This window comes from Poecile atricapillus, chromosome 4 (assembly GCF_030490865.1).
Source record: "Poecile atricapillus isolate bPoeAtr1 chromosome 4, bPoeAtr1.hap1, whole genome shotgun sequence".
Lineage (NCBI taxonomy): Eukaryota > Metazoa > Chordata > Aves > Passeriformes > Paridae > Poecile > Poecile atricapillus.
In genome coordinates, this window is record NC_081252.1 from 19,885,001 (window position 1) to 19,897,470 (window position 12,470).

Below are 12,470 nucleotides of genomic sequence, written 5' to 3' on the forward strand. Positions count from 1 at the left end.
ATGATATTAAAAAAAAATAAATCTACATTTATTTCTTTACCAATGTTCTTGCAAACAAGTTTGCCATTTTCCAGTTGCCACCAGTCATTGCACAGTTGTGGTGCATGTTCTGTCCCTCTCACACAGTGCCAAGGAATCACAGCAGAGGAACAGGGATGCACCAGGACCATGTCTGAACTGTGCTGTGTCAGCTACCAAATTGCAGTGTGGGATTTTCTGTTTTCCAGAGCAAATCTTGCCCTTTCACAAAATAATAGCAGGGGGAAGTAATGCCTCTGTCTGGAGTGATTCTTATCTTCCACTGGCTACAGAAATACAATGAACTGTTTGCCTCTTGTTTAATTATCATCACAGAAAATCCACTAGCTGTCAAGAGGCAGGTTTTGTGTGCTAAAATAAATGCTGTGCCCGTGATCTGCAGATTTCTCTTGCCTTAGCCAGACTGTTTAGTCTAATCTACTACCTGCACTCAGTTTACTATTTCAATTAGCACTGAATATAATCTAAATCAAAGGCTCACTTCTCCCACCTGTGTGGGACAAAAATCTTAGAAAAGATTTTGAGCATTGACTGCAAGATTCACACCCCTAATGCCCTCCAGGTTCTGATCTGCCTGCACAGTATTTCACGGCCTGGGCTGGAGCCCAGCTACCTTTTGCCCACAGCCTCCCTGGTCCAAAAGATTACAATGACTCCCAAGGCACTACATTGTCTAAGTGATCACTCCTTCGCAGTTGTTAAACTGACAGGATTTTCTGATTCTTTCAAATGAAAAATTAAACAAAGACTTGACTTTACCACAGCTATAGGTTCCAAGTGAAAAGGTACAGCAGGCAACTGGGAAAAGCCCCACATGGAACAAGTGAAAAACAGATGCATTTTATTACTTGGAGACTGAAAAAAAAAAAAAAAAATCTAAACTATTTTTCCCATTGACACGTATTTCTTCATATGCAACTGGCCAGCAGTAAAATCAAGATTTCAATAAACAATCTACAAGTTTTGTAAATGTCTCTGACAGTATAAAACACAGCCTTAATGCTGCTACATGAAGGGCTAGACCCAAAAAACCCCATAGCCTCAGGCAATACTGAGCAGGAGAGGAGGAAAACCCAGCAGTAAATCTGGGATCCCCACACCTTGACAAAATACACGACAAAGCAGCAGTGAGTGCACACTGCTCTTGTAAAGTGCACAACTTTCAGGAACACAAAGGTTATGGAAACACATTCAGAAAGGTTGATGATAGCCCAGGAACGGTGCTGGTTTTTTGTGACAGGGGTTGCTGAAACTGCAATTAATGTAAGGAAAGCACAGGGGCTATTTTAGTGTTTGGAGAGCAGCACAGGACTGAAAAAGTGCAATCGACTTTAACTCAGCTGTTCTGCCAAAAATGACATTTGTCTTTGAAAAGGATAAGCTGAGCCAAAGACAGAATGCAAGCTCATCTATAATCAATAACAAATCTCAAAATAAATTAAACAGGGCTGCAAAATTAGGTTTGGGCAATAAAGACTCAATAATTAAAGAAACTACAACAAAGTATTATTGAAAAAATATTTTTGGCTGTGTTAGCCCAGAGGGGCCACTGCCCTGGGCAGAAAGCCAAGCAGGGCAGCCAACACTTGCTATAGCCCCACATCCTGCCTGGCTTTTGGATGCCCTCCCTGCTGGCATGTTCAACCCCATTTCCATCCCACCCCCAAAATTAACCCTGCCTGCTTTGCCCCAGCCCTGCACTGGCCACGATGCAAGACAGCATGTCTATGCACAGCACCTGTACCAGCAGCATTTCCAGTGGGTATTAAAGTCGGCGTCAGTATCCTCTACAATTTACACAGTGCATGAGAAAACCACATCCACTATTAGCAAGCATCATGGGGGCAATGCTTGCTGCAGAATAGACCTGAATCTCACACACAAATTATATCCCAACAGTGCACAGAAATGCCAAAACCACTCTTCCAAGGACAGCTACGTTGCCTGATAGAAAACAAAAGGTGGGAAAAAGCTTCTACCAAGAAGTGCAAGTGGCAGAGATCCCCTTGCACAACCATTGCTGCCACAGAGCACAAAATCCTGTGGGATTCCCTGAGGGAAATCCTCCTCACAGCCCTTCAGAAAGCAACCCACAAACGGAGCCCTGCAAGACCTTTGTGGCAAACACACAGCAGGACCCTTCAGCCACCACTTCTCTGCCTTGTCTCCTGGTTTCTAATTTACCTTGGATTGTCTGAAACCAACCTGTGGGATGTTTCTGTCAGGGAGTGCTCAGAGCCAGGCTCTGAGCTGGATTCAGCAGCTGGCCCAGCACATGGGATTTGGGAGGGTGGGAGGAATGTGTCCCAAGTGATGACGCTCCTGCCACTCTGAGCATCTACATTTGCACCACTTTTGGTCATTAAGGAAAGGGCAAGGGGCAGCAAGCAGGGCAGCAAAGGCAACAAGAGACTTCTTGTACAGAAATTCATACCTAAACCTCATTCAGAAGGAAAACACTAAGGCCATTCAGAGAAAAGCTACACTAGAATTTCTCTGCAAGAAGCTGAGAACACAAGGACTCTTGAAACACCTCATAACAAACATTCATTTATTGTTTATTTCCCCCATATGAATCAACCATCTCAGAAATTCCATCACACGCAGGGCAGAAAAGGTTATATACAAGAGGGACATACATCCCCAAAATAAGATGTACAGATTTATCGTGGAAACCAAGAGGGAGGGGAGAGGACAAAACCAAAAACAAGGGCATTGCAGTCAGACTTTGACTTTCAGTTACAGAATAGATCTCTATCACCATGTAAGTGGGGTTTTCAACTATTAAATAAATGGCATCTTAAAAATAGAACATTTGACAATTTCAACACATGTATTATTATTTCTTTTAAATAAATATTGCATGGAAATGATGCTGCTTTGCCACCATAGCTGCCTCCTTTCTTTCTGGGATTAAACAATCACCCCTGATTTTCCTTGGGTTAATGGTTTGCTTCTTAATGGCAAATGCTATTTCCTCCACTGCTACACTTTGATTTCTGTTTTTATTTATTTTTTGTTTGCTTTTTTTAAAGGCCTGAATAGGCCCAGGTGAAAATGATGAGCTTTCTTCCTAACGTTCTGCAGGCCTCTGACCTGGCTCAGGGTTGAAATATGATGGCTTTTCTTAAAATTTCCTATTATTTGAACAGTCTTTCTCTGTGTCCTGAAACAAAACCTACCTTCCTGCTGTGGAGCTTGGGAGTGATGCTTCCACAGATTGCTTTCCAACTGAGAGCCCCCAAAGAGCCCCCGCACACCTGTGACACAAAGTGGTGTTCTTTCCTGCGAAGCCCAGGGGAGTTTGTCCTGGGAATGGGAGCAGCCCTCACACAACCACTTCTGCACAGCAGCACCTCTCCCGGCAGCAGGGAGGGACGTGGATGCACACAGAAGGAAAGTACCAGGACACCCCTGTCCCTGCTGCCCTTTATGCTTCCCCTTACACTCTGCTATAGTTCCTGCAGGCTCCCACGGTGGTTTCTGGGTTCAATAAAGCTTTTGTCTTTCCTCCTCCTCCTCCTTAGCTGGTGATCCTAGAAATAGCTTTGTCTGAAGACAAAGTCCAAAGGTGGCATCGATCCACCGGTCTGGGATCAAGTTCCAAAGTGCACTCCAGCCTCCAGGCTGGCTGCCCATCCCCACACTTCCTGAGAACAAAACATTTAATGCTGAGCCCTTCTCTGTCCCTGCTTACTCTGAGCAGTCTCTGCTCCAGTGGGGAGGAGTGCAAGCACTTGATAAGCTTGATAGGTAAAATGGGAAGGGGAGACATGGATCTTCCTTCCACTTGTTAGGACAGCTGATCCCTGAAATGCTCTGAGGCTTTTAACAAAGTGAACATAAAAGGCCAATCCCTTCAAGGAGCAGAAAGGCCCAGCCATGATCCCGGTGGTCCTGCACTGCCAGGGAAGGTGACAGGAGAGCTCCACTGTGCTTGGGACAAGCATGCTCCCATCACCTCCTCCCAGAACCCAGAAGAGCCCAGGCTTCCCCATGGCAGGGGCCATTTCTGCAGAAACTACTTTTGGAAGTGCAAACCTTTTCACTGATATTTATTTACGGTCCATTTTCAAAGCCTCAAACCCACAAGCAGGTATTTTACAAGGGGGGTACTTCTGCACATCTGCAGACCTGTTCCTCCCTAATCGTGAAATTATGTGGAAAGGAAAATTCCTTCTCGTAAACACAATTATTTTGGGATACCATCCTTCTCTTCACCAATCCCACAGGTCTGTCAGAGAGAGGGTGAGGGATGTGAGAGGGGACCAGTGAGCTAAGGCACACTAATATGTATGAGAACGGCAGGATGCTGCTGTCACACCACAAGGAATCTTTGAGTAGAGAAGGGTGTCATCTCACTGAATACACAAATGCCATGGGTGCTGCCTTCACTGATACTGTGACAAGGAAAATAATGTTTGGAAACAGCTCATTATTCCCTTTCTTGTTCCCTTGATAGGTTTCTAAATCACTGGGCTCATCCTATAGCATGGCTGAGAGAATATGTGAGTTGTCTCCCACATGAAGACGACCCTACTTTGGTACAAATCCTGCTCTTAGATACTCACCAAGGCCCTCAATGGTTGTAGGCAAATATCTAAATGCAAAATGTATCTTATGTTCCGCATTCAGCCACTTAACCCCTCTTTAACCAGAAGCAATTCCTTCCCATGGAAGCTCTTAGAACCATCTTCAAGCAATCACAGTGAACCAGTGCAGCTTTCCAACCCCACCCACCAAAATGACAAAAATCAGCCCAACAAAGAATCCTCATGGTGACATCTCTCAGCAGAGAGGCAGACACACCACGTCGTTTTGCCACCCCAACTGTGTTTGACTTGCAAGGCTAAAGCTGAGCCAGCCCCTCAGTAACACAGCTGGAGTGCCCATGGCATGGATGTGCATGAGAGCACAGCGTGGAGGACCAAAGCAGTGACGACTTGAAAAGAAAACTTGCAGCACTGAAGGCAGTGGCTTCCTCAGTTATGTCAGCTGGCTGACAAAAGCAGGAGGGTGAGGTTGGAAAGCAGGCAGAGCAGATACTTTTGCTGTTTTTCCTGTAACATAATGCTGTTTGGTGCTTGAGGAGGTTGCTACTTGCTCTCCGAGGAACAAAGACACCAAAGATTGCATCTGTGCTTGCAGAAACAACTCTGGCATGTTGACTGGGCACACAACTGCTGCAGACTGCGGGGTGTTGCATAACCACCTCTGGGGGCAGATTTCCTTCTTGTCAGCATCATGTGCAATTATTGTCCAGCTGGTTATTTGTGACAGAAATGTTTATAGACCATCAATACATCGGGCCATTCAGACAATTCATTGCACTTCATTGTTTTAAAGGAAGGTGCCATCCTCCGTCTCTTCTTTTTCAAGGTAGCAAAGTGCTACCCTAGAAAAACACAGTTCAAGGGTTTTCCAGTGTAACCAGATAACTTCCAACTTTATTTAAAATATTTTCCCTTGCAGGTGCTTTGTATTGAACAATTAAAAAAAAAAAAATTAAACTGTTTCTGAGGCTTCAAAAGTGCAAAAAAACTTCAAGGTATTCAACCACCAGTTAAGGCATATTTGCTTCCAGTCTCAGCCACTGTAATCCCTGTCTGATGTAGTGTACCAGGTCTGTCAGGCTACTGGTCAGTGCCAGAGCACTCGTCGCTCTGCTGAGTTCAGAAAAAAACTCTAGGAAAAAAGGGAGAGAGAGAGAAAACATTTGGTTGATTTCATACACCAGGCACACCTGACAGGCGAGGAGTGACAGCAGCAGCACACAGTCAGCTGGCCAGTCCTGTTAAACTGTGCTAATGCAGACAGCTCAGCAGTGTCACGGGGCTGGGAAGGGTGACAAGCACAGCAGGCAATGCAGGCAACAGGAAAACACATTAACACACACTGAGCCACCTCCTCATGTCCTGACTTTAAAGAACACAGAGACTCTGCGGTAGGGAGGCAAAAGTTTGGGCGTTCGCACCACAGTCCCTGCTTCAAGCTTCTCCCAAGTTCTAAAGAGGACAAATTTGAGTGTCTTCCTGAGCAGCACCCAGAAGCACACACAGCTGTGGTCCCTTTCCTTCATCCATCCTCAAACCTTGGAGACACCAGAATTTTTCTACTTGTGCAGCTTGCCAGACTATACAGCTCTGGTTTGGATTGCTTATAGCTGAGCATGTCAGGCAGATCTCACATTCCTCCCATCCCACCACCAACTCCAGGCATCCCGCTCCTCCTCCCACACAGGAGGAGGCTCCTGCAGCACACCTGACCCTTCTGTGAGGGGCTGGCAGGCTGCAAGCCCTGCTCTGTGCTGGCAATCATCTGTGCAGGTGACCATGAGCTGTGAGAAATTCTCACACCTATTCCTTTGCAGTCACCCTTCCAAGACATTCCTACCTCCCACTGACACGAGCCCAGTCCCTCACTCTCCAGCTCAACCATGTTGCTAAATACCTTTTCAGAAACTGGTCATTCTCTAGAGACAGCTCTCTTTTTTGATACCCAAAGACTGAAGCTAGAGGTGGAAGAACTCTGCTTGGCTGTGCAAGGAGCTCTTCAGAATGCACAACACTTCCTTTCTAATACTTGCTGCTGCAGAAGCAGAGAGCACGCTCCCTCTGATCTTCCTTTTGTTTACAGAATCCATGCCCTCCATGGGGAATAGAAGGAATTCAAAGCCCCTGTCTGAGCAAACAGATAACCTGATCTGTCAGCACAGCATCATGTGAAAGGAGGACTTCACATCCATGCCTGCAGCCTCAGCTTGTCCTTGCAGGAGGAGATCAGAGGCTGAAGACAACTTGTTACAGCCTCGTGATCCACAGTGCTGCTCTGAGTTACAGTGAGGGGCTGTCAGTGGACACTCCAGAAGGCACTTCAGCTCTGCACCAGTGACTTGGACAGCAGTTACAGCTCACTGCTTTCCAATAGCTTAGGACTTCCCTGCTTATATGATCTTGATAACTAAAGGCTGCTGCTCTTTCTTCCTCTTCTTATGCCCCATGAATCGCACAAAAGAATCAAAGATGTGGCCTTTTTTATTCATTTTGTATATTACACTGATTATCAGTACATTCCAGTTCTGAAAGGCCTCCAAGTGTCCTGAACAGTGACACCACCACCAAGCCTACATGAGTATTTACCGGTCTCCTGCACAGATCCACTCCCTATAGAGTATTTAGTACCCCAGTCATCATCCCCCTACTTCAGGACCAGCCACACAGAGCATGTTTTGAATTTAGTCTTGACTGATGCAAGACTGTGCTCAGGCTGCCCTCCCACACATTTTCCTCCATGACTCACTCCTCTGGCTTATTAGCAGCATCCACTGCTTCTATGTGACAGTCTTTTATCAGCCTTTTGAGGACAGAATCAAAAATGCCACACATGAACTGCTGCTGCAAGCACAGATTTGCCCAAAGAACAGCCAACAACCAGTTTTTTATTCATAGGTGACTTGGAAAGCCTTTTGATTTTCAGCAACTGCCTCATTAGTGTGTGGATTTCTACAGCCTTCCAACAATCCAGCCAGGCACATTATGCTTATTTTCCTTCGCAAGTTTGCCAACAGGTCACGCCAAGGCATCTCTTCACCCACACTGGCTCACAAAACTTGGTGTTGTATGGAAAACGACGCTGCTGAGGCCACGTGAGATGGCAGGTCACAGGCTGGACTGCACCCACCCTGTGGCTTTTGTGTATTCACCACTGCTTGCACCAAAGGACAATACAACATTTTTAACAACAAAACAGTAAAACAAAAAAAAAGTTGCAGCAATTCTAGGAATTGCTGCTAGCAAACACTGGACATGTGCCCAGCAAGGACTCAAATTCAAGTGCTGCTCAGCCTCTCTGTTAGGCAGAGAAGCCAGCTTCACCATTTTCAAGACAAAATGACCTGGAAATTTGACAAAAACTAAAACACAAGGCTACAGGCCAAAATGACACTTTTAAACAAAGTGAACCAACTCAGAAAAGCTCCATGTCCCAAAAGGAAAGACAGAAAAAACCCAAACCCCTTACGCTCCTTGTGTTACCACGAAGCAAGTTGGCTGATTTCCTGCACTTGACACCGTCATCCCTTAGCTCTTGGACATTTGAGGATGCCAAGAAAACCTTTTAATGGGAACACTCATCAATATATCACCATCAAGTATCTCTGCCAATATGCCCTGGCAGAGATATTCAACATATTTCATGCTTTGATCTCTAGGTATGGCACTTGTTGCACTGAGTATCAGGATTGAAGAAAATACACACATAACCATGAGACAGAAAAGACAAAGGGCAAAAACTTACCTTTATTCTTTCTGGCCAGTGCATCAGCCTTTTCCCAAATTTCATATGCATGGAGGATATAGGAGGTGATGTTGACATAGGAAGAGGTGACACTGGAGATATGACAGGAGACAGTGACAGTAGAGCCAGTGCTGTTGCCAATGTTGTTGTGGCCAATGCCGTTGCTATCATTTGATCCCTGCTGAGAACTCACAGATCCAGCAGGAGAGGGTATTGGAGAAAGAGGAGATGGCAAGCCTGTGCTTCTGCAGCAGAAAAGAAACACCATCATGAACATTCTACTTCAGACCTAAACATCTTTCCACAAGGCTGCCTCATGCCAGCTGCTATCCAGCGTCACCCAGGCCTGCAGCATGGAGTGGACTGCTGAAAAGCGAGATGTTCAGCTACAGCACAAGCAATTGTACTTTGAGGGCAAGGCCAAGTTTTTGGAAGCAATTTCGAAGGACTCTACTCAACCAGAGAAAATGTGGGACCAGACACTGAAAAGGGTCATCCATCCAACTTCCAAAATCTACACCTACTTGTGAAAGTCTTTCACCAGATTGCCCAAGTGTTTTCCCTAATGCCTTCCAAATCAGGCACACTGAAGCTCCCCTCCTGTGGAGGCTGGAGCTTCTGGCAGCTCCGCAGAGCAGCCAGGTCAGCCTACACACACTTATTTATAGACCCAGGGCAGCTAAATGTGGTCAGCCGGCTGCCTTCCAGACACAGCCTGGCTCATCACAACCCCACCACTTCAACCAACCTAATTTTAGTCACTGGTATGACAGGGTTTCCACCACTGCTCTCAAGAGACCATTCACTCCTCAATGAACTATCCTGTGCAAGGTGGCCAAAAAATGTAACTGGAATCAGCACCACTGTCAAAGTCCAAACAACCTTCTCTCAGCCATAGATTTTGAAAGACAACCTGATAGCTGTCTGCCACATTAAATGACCAAAAAACTCAGAAAAGCTCTTACTCATTGTCATTGAAACACAGATACATACTAAGAAAATTTTAAATCTTACCTTGCAACACCTGGAGAAGGTGCTTGTATTACTCTGAAATTACTCTGCAGCAAGGAATAAAAGTCTAGTTAGTTGTGGATTGTTCAGCTGACATCAGTAACTACCACAGCCATCAGCTGGCAGCTTAGTGATACCTGTGCCCTACCTTGAAGTGGTCATTCAGGAGTCTGGAATACCTCATTGCAGTGTCTTTTTTGTAACCAAACATTGCCATGTGCAGAATGGACTGGCAGCGCATGCTGTGGACAGAAACATACCGGAGTGTCAGTGCTTGTGCCCAGCCCTCATCAGCCTTGTGGGATGGAGGCAGGAAAACCTCAGCTACACTGGAAGGTCAAGAGAGCTCAAAATTTCTCCTCCTGATCATGGTAAAGAAAGACTTTGTGAAAAACAAAAATCACAGGGGAAAGAAAGGAACAAGGAAGGGCCTTCTCTGGTCTTTCGCACCAACAGGTGTCCAGGCTCTGAGAGGTGCCAAAGGGCTGAGTAAGCCCCATCCAGAAGTGCCACGTTCAGCTACAGCTTCAGTTACATAGCTCAAACACAGGCAGCCAAATCACATTCTTTCACCTCAGGTGAAAGCCCTTATGTGCACTCAAGTTACCAGCAGATAAAAATTTAAAGTCTATGCCTTCTGCATGTGGTCCCTTGTGATCTCCCAGCTTACTTTAGAGATGTTTCAATTCATTCTAGTCTTTATACTGGTTTTTTTTTCTGTTCCTTTATATTGTTTTTCCTTCCTTGCATAACTCTAGCTCCCATTTAACTCATTCCTTCGGCTGTAGAAGCAATGGATCTTTCCCTTTATCAAGTTTCAAAGCAGCGCACAAAGGAACAGAAACAGTTACTCACTGTAACACAGCAAAGATTTTTCCGTGTGAAGAGACTGAGGAGTCTGCAAATGGTTTCAAAGTCATAATGAATCTAGGAAAACAAAACAAACAGGACCTTGTCAGCCACCAGAGCACTCTGAAGCCCCATATTTTATGAAAAAACAGTGCATGCCATCCTAAAACCAGTTGGAAAGTCAGGAAACCTGCCCTGAGTTCTTAGTCCTGGCACAAAGAACTTTGTAAGATCTTGAGCAGAAGACTGTGTATCAAAAGGCCCTCCCCCCCAAACACACTGCACTGCCACCCGCTGAAAGCCACTTACTTGATGAGAACTATGGTGTCACTGAATATGCTGTAAGCTGATTTTGGTTCCAGCACATCTGATTCCAAGGCAATCCCATATTCAATGAATAAAAGGGCAGCTTCCAGGTACTGAAAGGCCTTTCCAGTCTTGTCAGTCTATTGGGAAGAAAATTCTCATTTTTTAACTAAGACCAAACACACTTCTCTCAAGCATACTTGAATTCTCTTTTCTTCCTAGTTAAGCAGGATTTGAAGAAAGAAAAAGATTTCAGTCTGGCCTCTGGGTGAAAATTAAAGGGTTCTCAACTGAACCCTTAATGTGATCCCACTCATCAGCTTTGTATGCTCCATTTGTCTCTCTTTGCTCAATGGCTTCCTTGAGTAATTTATTATCTTCATGTTTTTAGATACTTTTGTCTGGTCTTAGAGGCTTGCCTTCTGCGAGGCACAGGGGCATTTCCCAGTGCAGTATTCCCTCACTTCATTTTCACAGGTAAACAGAAAGTAGCAAATGGACATTATCTGACCGAGATAATTATCTGCCATAATTAGCAAAGCAACATGTTCACTTGTGCACGCTGTTAAACTGCACAGAGCAGAGAAAATCAGATCTGCCAAGACCACTTTCAAATCTCAGTCACCAGCAACTCAGTAACTGCCAGGATCCTGACTTTTCTGACTTGTTTAAACTGTCTTAAAACTAACTGTTCCATCTGTTCTCCAGGGGTGCTTTTATAGCTCTGAGAAGCTAGCCCCCAACAATGCCAGTTCTGAATCCCATTATCTAGATGTTTGTTTGTATCAAAGGGAAACATCTGAACCTCTGGCAAATAAAGGCAGCCTCCCAACATGACTGAACACACTCCATGTATGCAGGTCATGGTAGCCAGTGAACCTCATCCCCACACACACAGCTACCAGGGCTGAGCGCAGGAGCTGGCCAACACGCTCATCAGCACAAGGTCAAGACTTACCATTGCATCAGCTTTGTGCTTCAGCCTCTGGGCCTGTTCAATGTAGTATTCCTTTGAATGCTGCCTGAATTGGGGACAGAGGGGAAAAACAGATGAAAAAGGGTAGGATAATTATTAGTTTTACCTTCTTATCTAGAAGATGCTATGGGTTGATTGATTTCTTTAAAAATATATGTTGGAATAATATTGAAAGTTACACTTAGAAGTAAAAAAAACCCAGAAATTTGGCTTCTATGGAAGCAAGTTAATTTTCTCATTCCCATGGAAAGATTGTAGTTACAATATCTATCATTCCTCAAGTACAGACCCATAAATACATTTTAACTGAAACTTTTGATTTTATTGAAAATGAAATTGAAATTTTATTTAATTAAATAAATTTTAATTGAAAGAAAATTTGGCAGCAGCCACACACTTATCTGAGACCAAAACTTGCATTCAAGTTACCTGCTTACAAGAGAGGTGGTCCCTAATTTCCAGAGTAGCTTCCCTCAAACCAAAACTGTTGTGAAACTTTGCTTTCTTGTAAACCTTTACTTTGTGGTGGGTAGGCATGAGAAGGCAGTACAGGGCAGATCTCACACATCTCTCCCCCTCTCTTTCCTCCCAAAGAACTGCTCATGAAAAAGCAGAAGCGGGGGTGGCCTCATAACCAGCCCTGCCTTGTGTCTTCAGAAAGTAAAGATGAGAGGTGTCAAACACAAACTTACATTTCAAACTTGAGCAGAGGTCTTCTTGGCTTAGAGGTAACATTTGGCAAAGAAGGCACTGGGAAAGGCTTTGTGACATCACCAGATCCCTGGAAAAGAACAGAGCTAAAGCTGGTTAGAGAGAAACGCCTAAACCAATTCCAAAGCTCGGCTTTCCTAAATTTCAAGTGAAAATGTTTATCTGTCCCAAGCATAGTCTGTTCTCCAGGGTCTCTTCCCCAGCAACCCCTGCTTGCTTCTCAGTGACTGCTTGTCATGTCCAACACCATTCAAACTTCTCCCAGGCTCAGAGGAATTCAGCA

General features: G+C 44.8%; 1 protein-coding gene across 2 annotated transcripts in view; it reads right to left on the reverse strand.

Moving 5' to 3' along the window:
• Positions 1-2,576: 2,576 nt before the first annotated feature.
• The window catches only part of AFF1 (ALF transcription elongation factor 1), a 67,045-nt gene continuing 57,151 nt past the window's right edge, over positions 2,577-12,470 (reverse strand). For both annotated transcript variants that reach the window (XM_058837203.1, XM_058837202.1), the window contains exons 14-21: positions 12,169-12,257; positions 11,459-11,522; positions 10,504-10,640; positions 10,201-10,272; positions 9,494-9,587; positions 9,349-9,392; positions 8,335-8,579; positions 2,577-5,724 (exon numbers count right to left, since the gene is read on the reverse strand). In XM_058837203.1, the coding sequence (XP_058693186.1) occupies positions 5,603-5,724; positions 8,335-8,579; positions 9,349-9,392; positions 9,494-9,587; positions 10,201-10,272; positions 10,504-10,640; positions 11,459-11,522; positions 12,169-12,257 (867 nt within the window). In that variant the 3' untranslated portion in view covers positions 2,577-5,602. The remainder of the gene's footprint in view (positions 5,725-8,334; positions 8,580-9,348; positions 9,393-9,493; positions 9,588-10,200; positions 10,273-10,503; positions 10,641-11,458; positions 11,523-12,168; positions 12,258-12,470) is intronic.